The 15,862-nt window shown below is 38.9% G+C and overlaps 1 protein-coding gene across 2 annotated transcripts in view; it reads left to right on the top strand.

Moving 5' to 3' along the window:
- The first annotated feature begins 5,913 nt into the window (after positions 1-5,913).
- The window catches only part of LOC139444078 (uncharacterized), a 32,056-nt gene continuing 22,107 nt past the window's right edge, over positions 5,914-15,862 (top strand). For both annotated transcript variants that reach the window (XM_071224988.1, XM_071224987.1), the window contains exons 1-8: positions 5,914-6,068; positions 10,928-11,050; positions 11,338-11,579; positions 11,977-12,093; positions 12,430-12,568; positions 13,127-13,234; positions 13,960-15,447; positions 15,598-15,690. In XM_071224988.1, coding sequence (XP_071081089.1) covers positions 6,011-6,068; positions 10,928-11,050; positions 11,338-11,579; positions 11,977-12,093; positions 12,430-12,568; positions 13,127-13,234; positions 13,960-15,447; positions 15,598-15,690 — 2,368 coding nt within the window. In that variant the 5' untranslated portion in view covers positions 5,914-6,010. The remainder of the gene's footprint in view (positions 6,069-10,927; positions 11,051-11,337; positions 11,580-11,976; positions 12,094-12,429; positions 12,569-13,126; positions 13,235-13,959; positions 15,448-15,597; positions 15,691-15,862) is intronic.

The following is a 15,862-nucleotide window of genomic DNA, read 5'->3' as shown; positions in this document are numbered from 1 at the left end:
CAATGGATACTAAATTTTGTGACGATGTCAATATCCAGTGTTGGGTGTTAAATGCTAAACAAACATCATTGTCACTGTTCACAAAAAGTGTAAAAAAAATGAGTATAATAACGAAGGTGTATGTTATCTTCCTGATAACTGGATAGGTGTGTTATCCTCTTGATAATTAAAGTGTATCATATTCATGTTAATTAAGGTGTATTCTGTTGTCATGTACCATATAATTAAGTCCAGGTAGTTAAGTTCCGGATCGTTCTAATTTTTCATTGTATAAGCAAAATGTTGTTCTTTATCAGGAATTGTGCACCCAGCAATCGTTATGATTTCAACTTGTATTAGTTTTGTCACTTACATGGAACAAGGACATTTTTAAACGTAAGCATTTATCTCACACTATGGGGATTATGCTAACGTTGCATTGTTTTTTAAGAATTACGATATCAAACATCTACAAGTTGATACATGCTTGCGTGTTTAGACATTATATATTTGTGATGTTTCAGTTCGCTGTTGCACATGGTGTGGTTGTAATCTTGTTTACCTCCTTTTCCTAAGTAGTCGTAATGGGAATAGTCGTCACGGAATAGTCATCATGGGAGTGAACTGTCAAGCAATGCACATTTTCAGATTTAATTGAGGTTTATGAATTTACATTGATAATATGGAAATACAACTCAGTGTATTTTCGCTTATGCAAATTATGTTCTATCAATTAGTACGCGTACATTGTTGAGTCTATCAAACAGTCTTCTTTGAAGATAATATTGTTCTTGTGGGCTACATCTCTGGCTCCATTCCTTGCAACGTCTGAATTGCCGTTCCAGATTGCATTTATCTCACTGTTCTTTAAGTTCAAATGGCCAGTGTGGCTTGCTGTGGCAATTATTTTTTCTGTTGACATCTGAAGAACGTACCCTCTTCTTATTGGCTTCAGTTTTATCCAAAGCATCGATAACCAGCAAAGCAAACTGATTGTAGGCTTGATTGACTTATTGTGTTACATCAACACTGTGTTGTTTCCTGTCAATAGCATTATTAAAGCGCATATATTTCTCGATACTTTTTTCTATATTTCATAAATTAACCTTAACAGAGGAATTTGTTATATTGGCAAGTTGCGAGCAGAGACCATATAATAGATATATGATATATAATATATGCAAAAAAATTCAAAAAAATTGTTTTATGGGAAAAAACCCAGTTGCGCTTCATGCGCGCTGCCCGGTTACACCTCTTGGCGGGAATCAACACGTCACTTAAAAGATATGACGTAAACGGTGACGTCATCCACGTTAGCGTCATCCACGTTAGCTTTCTGATTAACGCGCATCTCCGGGGATTGACACTGAATCGTCTGAAAACCATTTATTTGCGAGATTTCGAGGAGAGATTGTATCACTACAACCCAGAAATTCTTGTAATTCAACTGGGTGGCAATGATTTGTGTCGTTTGGACGTTGACCCTCTAAGACTCGCTAGGGAGTTTGATGATTTTTTTCAAGAGATAAAATCAAAATATAACATCATCAAGCTTGTAATCTGCGAAGAAATCCCTAGGTCTTCCGATAACGCTGTTGGAGATGGGTATGAGGGAAACGCCTGCAATTTAACCAGTACTTGAGTGTTATGCTACCGGAGAGAGGCATGTGTTTTTGGAAACAAAAGAAAAATTTTCATTCTTCCTTGTCTATTTTCCGGAAGGATGGGGTACATTTGACTGATGATGGCAATTACAAGTTGTATAGAAGTTTGCGCGGTTGCATAATTGCATATTCGGATCTGAAGGGTTTTAGCTAAGTATGGCTATAAAAGCGAAGTCGCGATATTTGTATATTTGTAAGACAAATTTGATAAGTTTCCTTTTAACAGTTGACAATTTTTACTGAAAGAGCATAGATGTATTTGACGTATTTGGCAATGAATGTGTACTAGCAGAAGTAAGCATACCTGTAATTTTTACTATTTAACCATGCATTTAACTATTTAAGTGCAGCTGCAGTCACTTAACAAGCATAAAGGGGAGCGTTAAATTGCGTAACTACAGATTCGGGTCAGCGCCCACCGGAGGTACGTGACGAGTCCGCAAACATCAATTTCGGCACCACTCTTTCTTTTTTCTTAAATGCAATGGTCAAACGATAAAGAGTAATCCCTTCCCAGTAGGCATAAAGGAATTTTATATCGAGATAGATATTTTCGCAGGTATACCTACAAAAGCAGATATTTTTATATTTATTTAAAACTATGAGCCTGATTTTTTGTGAAGAAAAACACATGCAACAATGTATTTTTTGTGGCAAGTACTTTTTTTCGAGTAAGGGTATAATTTATTTTTTTCGAAAAAATGCCTGCCCGTATCTGTTCGAGATCGCAGATCATCTTTCACCATACCAGTTTCTTCGCCGAAATTACTCGTAATTAAATTGATTCGTAATTATCACCTCCATCTCACTTAGTCTGGTATCAACTTACAGTTTGAGTTGACATAATAGCATGTAAGATGCATCGAATATTGTACTCACAGCTGTTACCTTCAGCAGGTGTCCAATTGTTGTTGTCAAGTTTCGGCTCGGCTCTCTCGTATTAAAGATCTCTGATCTTTTCATTTTGGTTGTTTCGAGCGCAGAATGTTAACAAGAAGATGAAGAAGCGAGACTTTCCCTGTGCATTTGACCATGCATGTAAATTTCCATTAATGTATACTTGGTAAACTACGGTAATGAAATTGATGACCGGTACTCCTTTGTACTCGTTTTATTTGCCTTGTACCTGGAACATTACATCCCGCGTGTACGCCCCTCCTGGTCCCCGGAGCACCACCATGATTGTTCCTCCTAATCAGCAGATGTTGCGTTCACGGGCCGACACCGTCATCCTTGACATTGCCTCACTTGCAAGTGAATCAACTTTGTGAATCCCTGCAGCGTGCCATGTAAGGGAGGACAACCCGTGTCAGTTGTATGAATTAATTAAGACTCGGACATCGTACCACAAAGCGATCTTTGTATTAAGGCGATAGCAACTTCTAATTGTGAACACAGACTTAAGATTTGATAAAGTCCTGGTCTTCTCTCTGACCTAAGTAATAATAAATGGGATCAATAGTTCAGTGGATCTGTTCATGTTTTGTTAACGTTTCTGTGTCAACAGTGTAGGAAAACATCACGTTTTGAGCGACCCTCTATCTACAGATAAAGAAAATTCAGAAAAGTAAATATTGCTATGGCGAAGATGTTATTTGTATCTTACACTGTAGCACGCTAGACTCAGAAAAAAAAGTATCTTTGGGGTAATCTCTCCAACGAGGGGTTAAACAGGGCACTGCCTTCTGTAAATATAAGTCGTTCTGAATGACACGTTTCATTATCAACTGCTTTCATAGGAACGTTGGGATACACGTGGCTGATGGTAAACGCCGCAAATTGCCTTAGGCGTGAAAGGAAACTGCGATCTTTGGAGTGATCATGTTGCTAGATTTGACCTTCGTAGGTTTCACCAGGTAAAGGCATTGCTTCACGTCGGACGTACCTCGCAGAAAAAAGTGATATGCCGTGGTATTACTAAATACAGTTCAAATATTATTTCAGTCGGTTTCATGATCTTGAAATATTTACTAACTTCTACGTTGGCTTCATTTCACTCAATGTATAGCCACTGTATAATCGCACAAATAAACATTAATATGTACACATTGAAACATATGTAACCTTAGGATCAAAGACGATTATATATTGTACCATATACTACTCAACGTTTGCGAAGTGTTAAATACAATTGTCGTACAAAATGAATGTTATAAATTTGTTATTCGTGTATTGAGACACTATGCTGTATTACAATGTGACACTTACACCAATATTACATTCGGCTATTTCCGTCAAGCTTGGAAAAAAGACTCTGGCCTAGTCAATCTTACATTCGGCTATTTCCGACAAGCCTGGAAAAGGTTGTGCCAGCGCCCTCTGTTGGCAGATTGCACTTACTCTTATCTGACAGTCCACTGTAAGTTAGGTCCATGACACTTTTTATCTCTTACCTGACTCGGCTTCTTTGTCAATCTTTATTACCCATTATGTATAATAGCTCAGTCAGTGGGGACTCTCCTCACTGCGTAATCCTTTCCCAGTATCTCCTTAATCTGCTCCTGTTGAATCACAAGTTGTAATACATGTATGTTGGTTTAGTGTTTACTTCGTGAAACTGTATGAAACGTTTAACTTCATGTTGACCCAAAAGTAATGCATGCGATAGTTTGAATTTTATGATACACCCCAGGAGACATAAACAGAACATCAAAAGTACCTCACCTGACAGATTCTTACATAAATTAACCGCCGCAAAACCAAATGAAAAAGGGGGAAGTTCAAAAGTTCAGCTAAGGATAAGAATCTTCAAAAATGACACAATTTATGGCTAATCTTTACTTTACTGTAATGGCGACGTTTCGGTTTTGATCCTTATACCGTTGTCATAAAAGCATAACAATGTTAAATCCTTAAGCTCTGAGACATAGTCCCCACACTCACCCCCTCCCAGAAAAACAATGAAAATGATGAGATCCTTTCATCAATCGAAGACTGCTTCTCACGATTTATAAATTATGTATGAGTTTTACACCGCTTTTAGCAATATTCCAGTAAACATTAGGATCGAACTCTTTAACCACTAGGGTATATCCCGCCGCCTAGGTACTTTTCACCTGGGTACGTTTACACCTACGGAGATGTGGTTCTTTCTTAGCGAAAAATTAACTGACTTCAAAATATATCTCCTGTAGATTGTATTATTTGGGGACCCGTGAAGATTCCGGGGTAGAATAGGTCTTCAGCAACCCATGCTTGCCGTAAAAGACGACTATGCTTGTCAAAAAGGCGACTAACAGGATTGGGTGGTCTGGCTCGCTGACTTGGTTGATGCATGTCATCCATCTCAATTGAGTGGATCGACGCTCATGATATCAATAACTGGATTGTCTGGTCCAGGCTCGATTATTTACAGACCGCCGTTATATAGCTGGAATATTGCACAGTGCGGCGTTAAACAACAAACCAACCAAACAAATATAATTTGGGCGGATGAAAAGCTCGCAGAACTCTTTTAAACCCCCACACTTCAGGATTTTAACTTTTTATCCGACATTTGAACTTTCTACCTGTTCCCTACTTTAAATTATGTGACATTATGTTGTTGGAAGCAAGGAGTCACGTGATGACATCCGCACACTGAGCACGTCTCCGTCAACTGATAAACAGGAAATGCTCTGTGTGATGTCTGGACTATATTCACTTCCAGCTCAGCATAGAATCATAATCAACGCTTGTTGTTCATAAACATGTTCACACAGATATGATTCCTTTTACAAATAATATGTTATAAAGCTATATATGCCAGGGTAGATTGCCTCTCTTTATCTTTAACCAGCATTTGAGCAGCTCTGTATCAATGAAGACAGAGTTGACCTTCATGGAGTTCGACGTCTTCATTCTCTCAATTCGACATTTCGGTACAAGGTGCTAGTGCGATCACTTGTTTGATAAAGGTACTGTAAGTTGACATCCACATGAGTCAACTCCACACGTGAAGATTAGAATAGGTCTTTAGCAACCCATGAGAGGCGACAATATGCATGTAGCAAGAGGCCACTAACGAGATCGGATATGGTCAGACTCGCTGACTTGCTTGTCATCGTATCCCAATTGCGTAGATCGATGCACATGATGTCAATCACTGGGTTGTCTGGTCCTGACTCGATTAATTATAGACCGCCGTTAAACAACAAACAAACAAACGAGTCTTCATACCCGTTGTTGTTCAGTGAGATATGTCCCCGAGTAGCTACCGTAGATCCTGTGCCCGTGACATGCCTGAGTAACTCCGGGCCTCCCTGCGCCTCACGCCTGGTGGCGGATGTTGTCCCGGCGTATGTAAGACGCAGTTCCCAAATACTGAGCATCTTGCGACATACATAAGAAATGAAGCGGAGCTTAAAACTGCCATTGTGAAAGCGACAATGATGGGCGACCTGCTACTCGTACGGTTGCTGCTACTGATGCTTTCAACAACTGCCGGTATGTGCATCTTTTCTCAACATGTCCTTTGTTTACTGGTAGTTCGTGCTCACCGTATGCGAGTTACTGTGACCTAGTGGGAGCAGTAGGTGAAGCGGTTTATTTATAGTGGCGTGTCGCCCCAGATAGATCCCAAATGTAGCTGCATTATGATATGAACCGAGTGGGAGAGACTCCGTTGTGGGATGTAGGTCTTAAGATTGTCGTAAGAGTGGACACCGAGGATCGGTGACCTCTGAGAGTATGGGAGGGCGAGTATGTGAGAGAGTGTGAGCATGCGTGTGTGTGTGTGAGAGAGAGAGAGAGAGAGAGAGAGAGAGAGAGAGAGAGAGAAAGAGAGAGAGAGAGAGAGAGAGAGAGAGAGATTGGAATTGACACAATACTGTGCATGCCGACAACGTCTTATGAGTCACTTCTTGTTCTGCAAAATAAACCTGCATACAGTCATACTGACATACATGCCAATGTACTCAAATGCATACAATGTTACATACATACAATGATATATATATATACGATGGTACATACAGACTGACAAAAATACGCAAATGCATAGTTACATAGGCACACACATACATAAACACGCACATATACATACAAAAACACGCACAAACAGATTGGACCAAACTAAGTTATTTACCTATCACCGTGACATACATGTAGCTACAACATACATACTTTAGCTATATGCGCCGTTAAACAACATCCACTCAATCACTATGGTATGAAAAGTGGTGAAAGTATTTATTAAATATATATTTTTGTATTCTTCATTTGTGTGATGTTGTGCACATCGTTGTTAATGACTTGTGGAAAATATTCATATTGGATCCATAGCCTTTGTTAATTTTTACTTTCAGTTATTTTTCATTTTGTAATGTCATGAACCTTGGTATACATCCGGTGATTACACAGTTTGATTTTTAACTGACACTATTTTAACAATTTTAGTGACAATGAGATATAATATTCGCGATTATGTAACATTTGTATTGACCGTTGAAACAAGCCATTTTGATGTGAGAAAATATTTGTATACAATGCTTCTATGCAAAGTGCACGTCAGGCCATTATTGCTACCCCCCGCCGTGATATAGCTGGAATATTGCAAACATACATACTCAGTATTTTAAACGTAGTCCCTTCAAAAACAAGTGAATTTTTTGGGGGGGTAAGTTGTCCCAGACCACAGTGCAAGCGCTTTTTGCAAGTAAATAACATCTTCCCGAGGCACTGGCTGGACTTGTGTAGATGGTTAACGCCCTTGCCTCGGGAAGATGTTAAATAACGGTGATGATAACAGAGTGAGTTAGTAAGTTGGGTCTCACGCCACGTTTAGCAATATTCCAGCACTATCACGACGGCGAACAACCAAAATTGGCTTCAATTAAACATTGTACCCATATAGGGAATCGAACCGTAGACTCCGAACGCTTTATCAGTGCTCATGTTCCACATTTCCTACTATGAAAGGGCGGCCAAGTTGTCAGAAACGCCGCAGTTCGATGTTCAGAGTTGTGTGCCGTACAATGTGACCATTGGTTCAAATCCCAGATTCTCCCTGATTCCAATTCCCGAGATCGTGGGTTTCACATCTCTTTGCATTACGCTGACCCGCGATTACTGAAATACTGCACCGTGCTGGGTTAAACTCACTTACTATGCAAAATAAGCCTGTTATTAATAACTGTCGTGGACTTGTCGCGGTTTGGAATACATCGCGAATCTCAACTTATCATCCAAGCATTTGATATACCTCAATGATCCAACGTCAGTATTTCCTCTTCACTGATTTAAGGTCTACACCAGTCAAAGTCTGTGCATTGTGCTAAGACCTGCAGCATCAATTTGTTCTTTGGACACATGGAGGTGAAATGCTGAGATACTAATTAAAGTGAAGCCAAACTAAATCACAAGAGTAGATGATTATCTTAAGGTGTCTCATAATGTACACACACACCCTCCACACAGACACCACATACACACCTCCACACAGACACACATACACCCACACACCACACTCCTCTGAACACACCACACACAACACACACTCCACCGAACTCTACATACAACATACACACAACAATACTCCACACACACCACACATCACACCACACACACACACACACACACACACACACACACACACACACACACACACACACACACACAACATATATACACACCACACACATAATGGGTTTCAGGATGTAAGACAGTGTCAAGAGATAAACAACATGTGATAAAACTATGTATATCCAAAAAATGTTGTCAAACAGGATCTTGGATATTCATTCATGCAAGACGACAAACATCCAGTCACAGAGTAAATGGAAATTGAATTCCACACGTGAGTGTCGTAACGTTACTGCAAGAACCTCAAATAAATCTAACCTTCAATCAGTATGGTTGTGAGAGAAGACGTGATAATTATACGATGTTGTGTTAAACAAACATTTGTCTAAAATCCGTATAAATAGTAATAACGCGGTGAATTGTCAAAATATAACACTGAGGTGAACCGCAAAACAAACCGTGGTAAATTCCAGTAAGTGTACTCAAGTGAATTGTAATAAAAACTGCTGTAACATGCAAACACTTCTTGCGGTAGTTACGCTACCATGTCCTATTCATTCTGACTCAAGATATCTTCAGTTATGCAAGGCCTGTCACATTATGCAAGTGTACATATAGAATGACAACCAAGTAATTTTTACTCTAGAATTGTTATAATACAAGTCTGCCCTATTATTATTATTTTACAGAATATTACCTAAGATGAGTTTGTTATAATGATTCTTTAGGGATTGCGCAGCGATGACAAAGCTCAAACTAGTGATGACGACAGATATTTGTGGAGGTAGGAAAATGCATGTACGGAAAGGACACTTAGAGTGACCCTCATCAAAGTGTGACGGGTTGTTTTCTTGCCATTAAAGACTATCTGTTATGAAAATGTATGTAACCTTATGTAAAATAGCAAATTTCGTAGTCGAATATCCTTGTGAATTTTGATCTGCCTTGTCACGTACTGAAGGTGAAATGGGGTTTAACGTCGCGTCCAACATTATTCCACTTGTAGTGACGTGCATGCATGTGTGTGTTTGTGTGTAAGACACAACACACTGACTCCAAACCGACCAGTCCTTGTTTTAGCCCTTTAATGGTGAGCTCCAGTCAGGGCAGCAACAAGTAACACTTTTTAACGTCTTTTGATGTGACCCGGCCGGGGATCGAACCCCCGACCTTCCGTTCCCCGGGCGGACCCTCTACCACTAGTCCACGGATGAGGTCTTCCTGTTCAATAAAAGCACAATACGTGCACTAAATGCCTCACAATGGACAATGTTTTGAAAAGACACGGTCGATAAATACGAAGCTAGACCCGCCCTCTGTCCTTTTATATACAGCTCCAGATTTGTGTTTATGCATGCAATTAGCGTGGAATAAGTTACGAGACCCATTTTGTCACAAGCTGAGCTTGCCTCAATAATCATATATTTCGAAAATTAATTTACTATATGCTTCAATATATACTGTAACGTAACTACATATAAGTTTAGGGCGGTCGTGCAGCCTTGTGGCTAAAGCGTTCGCTCGTCACACCGAAGACCCGGGTTCGATTCCCGACATGGGTACAATGTGTTAAGCCCATTTCTGGTGTCCCCCGCCGTGATACTGCTGGAATATTGCTAAAAGCGGCGTAAAGCCATACTCACTCACTCACTTTCTCACCTATGTTTAAGTTTATTGGATGACTCTGTATTGGAGGTACATGTGCAGCCCTATCTTGCTTACTGTACAATATTAAACAATATTGTTGGCACGATTTCAAAATTCCTAGACACTCTCACAACATTGTGTCCATATATAAATAAGTCTGTCAAACAATAACTTGACCAATAACATTCTAACAGCCAAATCACTCATTGTCACTGTTTGAACTGAATTTATTGCAGGTCAACCTAACGCTTGAGCCCCTTCATTGAGACTGACTGACTGACTGACTGACTGATTAAAGCAGTAATCGTCGGAGCCCTGCATCACTTCAAATATATATACATCACTTGATGCCCGTCACGCGGGATTTCGAACATTCTAAACGATTGATTGATTGAGCATGGTTGAGCTTGTTTGTTCTTGCTTGAGCTTGTTTGAGCTTGTTCGTTTGTTTGTTCAAAGTGGCAATCGTCTAAGATCTGTATTACTTTGGGCGTACGTTTGGTAGGATTTCGTTGTAAACATTTATGAATGAAAAAAATAGTTCCGCATTCCGATGAGCATTCGCGACTCGTGCCCCTCTCGTAGCCATTTTTTGCGACCGGGTTCCGTCTTAGCGCAAACGGGCATACCTAAAACAATTGTCAACTTGTTCCTTAATGGTTCACATATATTTCCCCATATAAAATATATATTTCAGATGCAATTTAAAACCCATCGGGACGTACGAAATGGTACAGTATGATTGAACACATTTAACTGTGTTTTCGGTATATCTTTAGATGTAAGACATATGCAAAATCAAACATTATTTCTTAGGGATTCTTTGACGAAGAACTTGAAATCAAACGCACATTCTGATTGGTTTATCGTATTTTCGCACATAACATTCATCGATAGGGGGACGAGTCTTCTTAAGCTTGTAGGTTACGGAAAGGGGCGAGTGGTGACGAATTGACGCGTGAAAACAACAACTTTGGCGTTTTCGTCGGTAGCGGCAGAGCGCAAGGTTTAGCAATCACAATAAGTAGGCCCTCTTACAGGGGTCTCTAGCTCTTTTTACCCTCAGCAAGATTGCCACGCAACTCAGATGTAACTATTGCAACAATGTAACTATTTTTACTTGTGGCCTGTTCCAGTGTATGGGCAGTGTAATGAAGCTCTTGGACTTGAAAGTGGCATCGTAGAGGATAGCCAAATAACAGCCTCATCTTCTCCGTATGTAAACCGCCCACCGTCTACAGCAAGACTTCGTGGTCAATGTAAGGATGAGTATTTTGTCAATCTTCACAATTACATGTATTATATTATAGTATAATCTGAATGATACCCTCGAGACTGGTGTATATGATTTTTCAATCATGTAATTTGTATTAATATACATAAATGAAATTAAATATGCATGCATTTTACTTTAAAAAAAACAGTTGATTTTTGTGTGTCTACCTTGTCATTTGGCTATGAGAACGATTTCGAAAATCTTGCATGTACCTATGCTTAACACGAAGCCTGAAAGTAAAACCTTTAATTTCACGTTTTGACTTGCCAGATGGATGGGTTCCTCGGTCCACAAAAGATTACTTGAAAATTGACTTCCTGGACTATAGGAAGATAACTGGACTCTCTGTACAGGGAGCCCTCCGCAGAGCGATAAAATCGTTGTCGCTTTTCTACAGCTTGGATGGACTTGTGTGGGAAACATACAAAGATAACCATGGCAACCAATATATTGACGTTTCATCCGAATCCTGGTTCGATGTTGTCAGAACAGAACTGGATTCGCCAGTTAAAGCACGTAGTTGAACTGGACACAACCCCATTTACAAAATACATGTATATAGAATATACACATAAAGAGTTAGGGATGGGGGGGGGGGGGGGGGGGGGATTTACTCCTGGGTATGAAGGTTTGTGCATACATTACGAAAGAAATGCTGTTAAAATTGTTAATCATGTGTAAAATGTCACTGAACACATTTATTAAAAATCAATATCTGCTTGAAGAAATATACGAAGATATATAGCACATGTACGAAACAGTGTTTTACTAAGAACTGAAAAATGATTTCATAGTTTGTGTAATTGATGGCATCCTGGCATCTACACATTTGCATTAATAGATTTAATGGTATAATATAATACATTATATATAACCGAGTAGTTATCATTGTTTGTTATGCGTGTTTAGGCGAGATATGTTGCCATCAGTTCGAGATCCGCCTACTCTGGTGTGCGCCTTGAGGTTCATGGATGCAACACCTCTGTTGACCAGGGAGACCCTACAGTGATAAACAGCGATATAAGGGTACGCTATTACTTCCCGAGTATATGACACAGTTGAATTTAAACATTCCCTTTCACATTTTTAGTTGGTAAAGAAAATATGTTCATTAATTTTATGGTATCATTGAGCACATTTTAGATCGAAAATCACGAATTAATCGAATTCTTAACACTGCAACATTCAGTTATCCGTATGTAACTGATCTTATATGAATATATATTTCTTTGTCTACTTATATCCATGATAATGGTAATAGGATGCAGCGTTATAAGTGAGCGATCATAGCCCTTATGCAACAATATTTACTGATCCAAATAGAAAAGACTTGATGGGACTTATCTGTATGTTTGTTTTCAGGGCAACACTATATGGACAACAAGTGGGAGTCCATACGTCCTCAATGTCCAGGTCACTGTTCGCCCTTCTACTCATCTGCAAATTCAGCCTGGTGTCATGGTTATTTTCAATGCAACCGATGCTGGTATCCTCATTCGTGGTATGATATTTTGGTTTCATGATCGGTACTGCGCAAGAAACAAACCTTTGATGGAGGGATAACTTATTTGACTTCATCGTCGTTAAAACTACTTTAAATACAGCAGAAACTAAAACTTGATCTATAATTTAATTAAATTAAATTGGTATCGTCATGACCAGGGAATACGAACAAAATATTCATACGAACAACATAACTTTGCATAATTATATTTACTGCTTTTTTAAAGAAGAGTAATATCTCGAGTCTTACACATGGACACTCAGGTAGTTTGTTGACAGGCAGTCATGATACAATACCAAGACTTTTTCAATAGGAAACATTAAACCTACACATAACATGTGTGCATCAGTGAGTTTGGAATATCAATCCAATATTCTGATTTCTTTTTTCTTAGTTTAACTAATCAACCAGTTTGTGTGCAGTGATCATAATTCTACCAAACGCGAGTATTCTATATTATTTATGTTTACATGATGATGTATATGTTCATTAATGGACAATTGATGCTATTTATTGCGTAGAAAAAACTAATCAGCAGGTATATTTTCATTCAAGGTTCACTGACTGCGGCTGGGATTCTAGGCCTGCCCATATCGTTCTGGTCCAGTGACGTTCCTACTGCAGCACAAACTCTTTGGCAAGGTCTTAGAACAGAACAAACAGGTACAGGGATACTGTATGCTGCCAATTTTGATGGTTGTAAAAAAATCGTGTAGCAGCAAGTACTCACACACACAGAATACACACACACACACAAACGTACATTTGTTACTGTATTTAAAAAAGTAAACGTGTTAGGTGTAGATAATATCCAGTATCCAAGAAACTATCAAGTTATTCTCTCTTTACAAACATCTTCTGTGGAGAGCAATACTTATTAAATGTAATCACTCCAAACTTTCCGAATTGCACTTGCAAGATTCAGATGTGGTTCACACGAACTATTCATCGAGACAGAAAGATATATGGGAGTCGTGAGAGAACACAGACTTTATCAGTTTTATGATTTAAACACTGTAGAAAGTGAATACCATTGCTTACTACTTTGTCCGTTGTATGCTGAACTCAGAAAACAGTTCATTGATAAATATTATATCCGTTATCCTTGTTAACAGAAATTTGTTTCGTTAATGTCAATTAAGAATGTAGTAATAACGAAAAGACTGGCAATGTACATATTGCTTGCTATGAAGCTAAGAAGTTCTAAATATGTTACCTTATAACTGTATATACACCTATGACTATATAACCTGTACTATAGGTCTATGCCCTCTCAGTAAACACGTATCGATATTGATGAGAAGATAAGTATGTTTTGATAGCTTATATGACTAAACTTTGAATATCGAAAATATATTTTTTTTTTATGTTTTATTTATATCTTCCAGGTGTATTTTCCTGCGACTTTTGCACTATAAGACATGCCAAAGTGGGTGTAATGGGGCCCCCCGACTCTATGTCTCTCAACAACACAAAAGTTTACTTAAACTCAAATGGCATAATTTTAACAAATGGAGGTTCTGGAACAAAATCATTTCACCGGCTTCAAATATCACAAAGTTTGAATAGTGGTTTAATCGTATCTAGTGACTGGGTATCACGAAGTGGACTTTTCTTTGAGGGGTGTACTTTTCAACAAAATGGCAAAAATGCATTGTTGCTATCAAGCCCGTGTGACGTTGAGTTGGTTCGATGTAACGTTAGATCCAATGGAGTTTCAGGAATAGCATCCGGAGATGATGGTTTTAGGTTGACCGTCATCGAGAGTAACATTACGGGGAATTCCCAGTTTGGCTTAAAATTGTCACACTCTGGCTATGTGAACATAGAATCATCTCGTGTTGACGACAACAGAGTAGGACTAACGAGAAGTAATGGTGGGATAACGTTACTTCAAAATTCAAAATTTAGATTCAATTCAAATGAAGGAATTAACATTGATCCAAGGTTAAACGGAATCCTCAATATCTCTTCATGTATTTTTGAACGCAACAAGCATGGCCTTCGTGTGAATGCCTGGGTGAACAGAGTCAATAGTCTTGTGAGAATTACGGACTGTGAATTCACAAAGAATACCTACGCAGGTGTATATGTAAAGTCTGATACGTACAGCCACACTTTTAACATATCGCTCACTTACAACAAATTTCAAGGTGATGTAACCAATAGCAAAGCCTATGCAATATATGTCTCTCTTGAAGATTTACTCCGAAGCAGGTTTGCTTCTGTAAATATCATAGGCAACAACATGACATATTTTGGAGATTCCAGCTACATAATTGCGTATGAAGGTAATAGATATTCGAACTATGCAAAGATACCTATCAACGTCTCTGAAAATAGTTTTGAAGATTCCTTTGGGAGCTACGCATTGTACCTATATGCTGATGGAGCTGCCATTGCACACAATGTATTTAGAAATAGTTCACGTGTAGGTTCTTTGAAACTGACGGGATCAAACAGCAGAATATACAGAAATGTATTTGAAACTCCAAACTCAACGTATGACCTAATTACATTCGCGCTTTATGATGATCAAACTGTCGTTGATGCCAGTCGAAACTACTGGGGTATCACAGACAAAAGGGGAATACGTTCACGGATATACGATTTGTATTATAACATCAGCAGAGCTGAGATACAGATTGACCCATACTTCACATCCAAGTCGATGGAGATGACTTCAAGTGGGACGACAATCTTCACCGACGACGATCCCTCTGACGTAGGAGGCGTGCTGCAGGGTGATGTTCTTTTTCATCCAGATCAGAGTCTGGTGGTGAAGAGAACTATTGTAGTACCTGAAGGAAACACGCTGACCATCATGCCAAATGTCACTCTTACATTCCATGGAGCCCAAGGTGTCATCGTTAAAGGTAAATATATATGCCATGTTGACAATCAGCAGTAACTGTCAGATCACGAGTAATGTTTAATGCTGCAATACAGAAGATAACTTATGAAGGAGAGCGTGTTTACACAAAGGAACGAACTTGCATATCAGTTAAGAAAATTTGTCTTCACAGGTTCACTGAAAATTAATGGATCATCAACTGGACTTGTGATTTTACAAAATGGCACCAAAAGCAGATGGGGAGGTGTGATGGTCACGAGTAGCAGTAAGTAAATGTACATTGATACAAACAATGGTCACTCTTTCAGTTCTGTGTTTTCGCATGTCAATCATAAATAAAGCCAATGATTATAAAACATGATTACCCTTACTGTTCTGGATTAGTTTCTGAAAGCACTGTAACTTAATAAATGAACCATTGCAATCTTGAGTATTCT

This window comes from Haliotis cracherodii, unplaced genomic scaffold (assembly GCF_022045235.1).
Source record: "Haliotis cracherodii isolate W230 unplaced genomic scaffold, xgHalCrac1.p SCAF_5, whole genome shotgun sequence".
Classification (NCBI taxonomy): domain Eukaryota; kingdom Metazoa; phylum Mollusca; class Gastropoda; order Lepetellida; family Haliotidae; genus Haliotis; species Haliotis cracherodii.
This window is presented reverse-complemented; position numbering and strand designations above follow the sequence as displayed.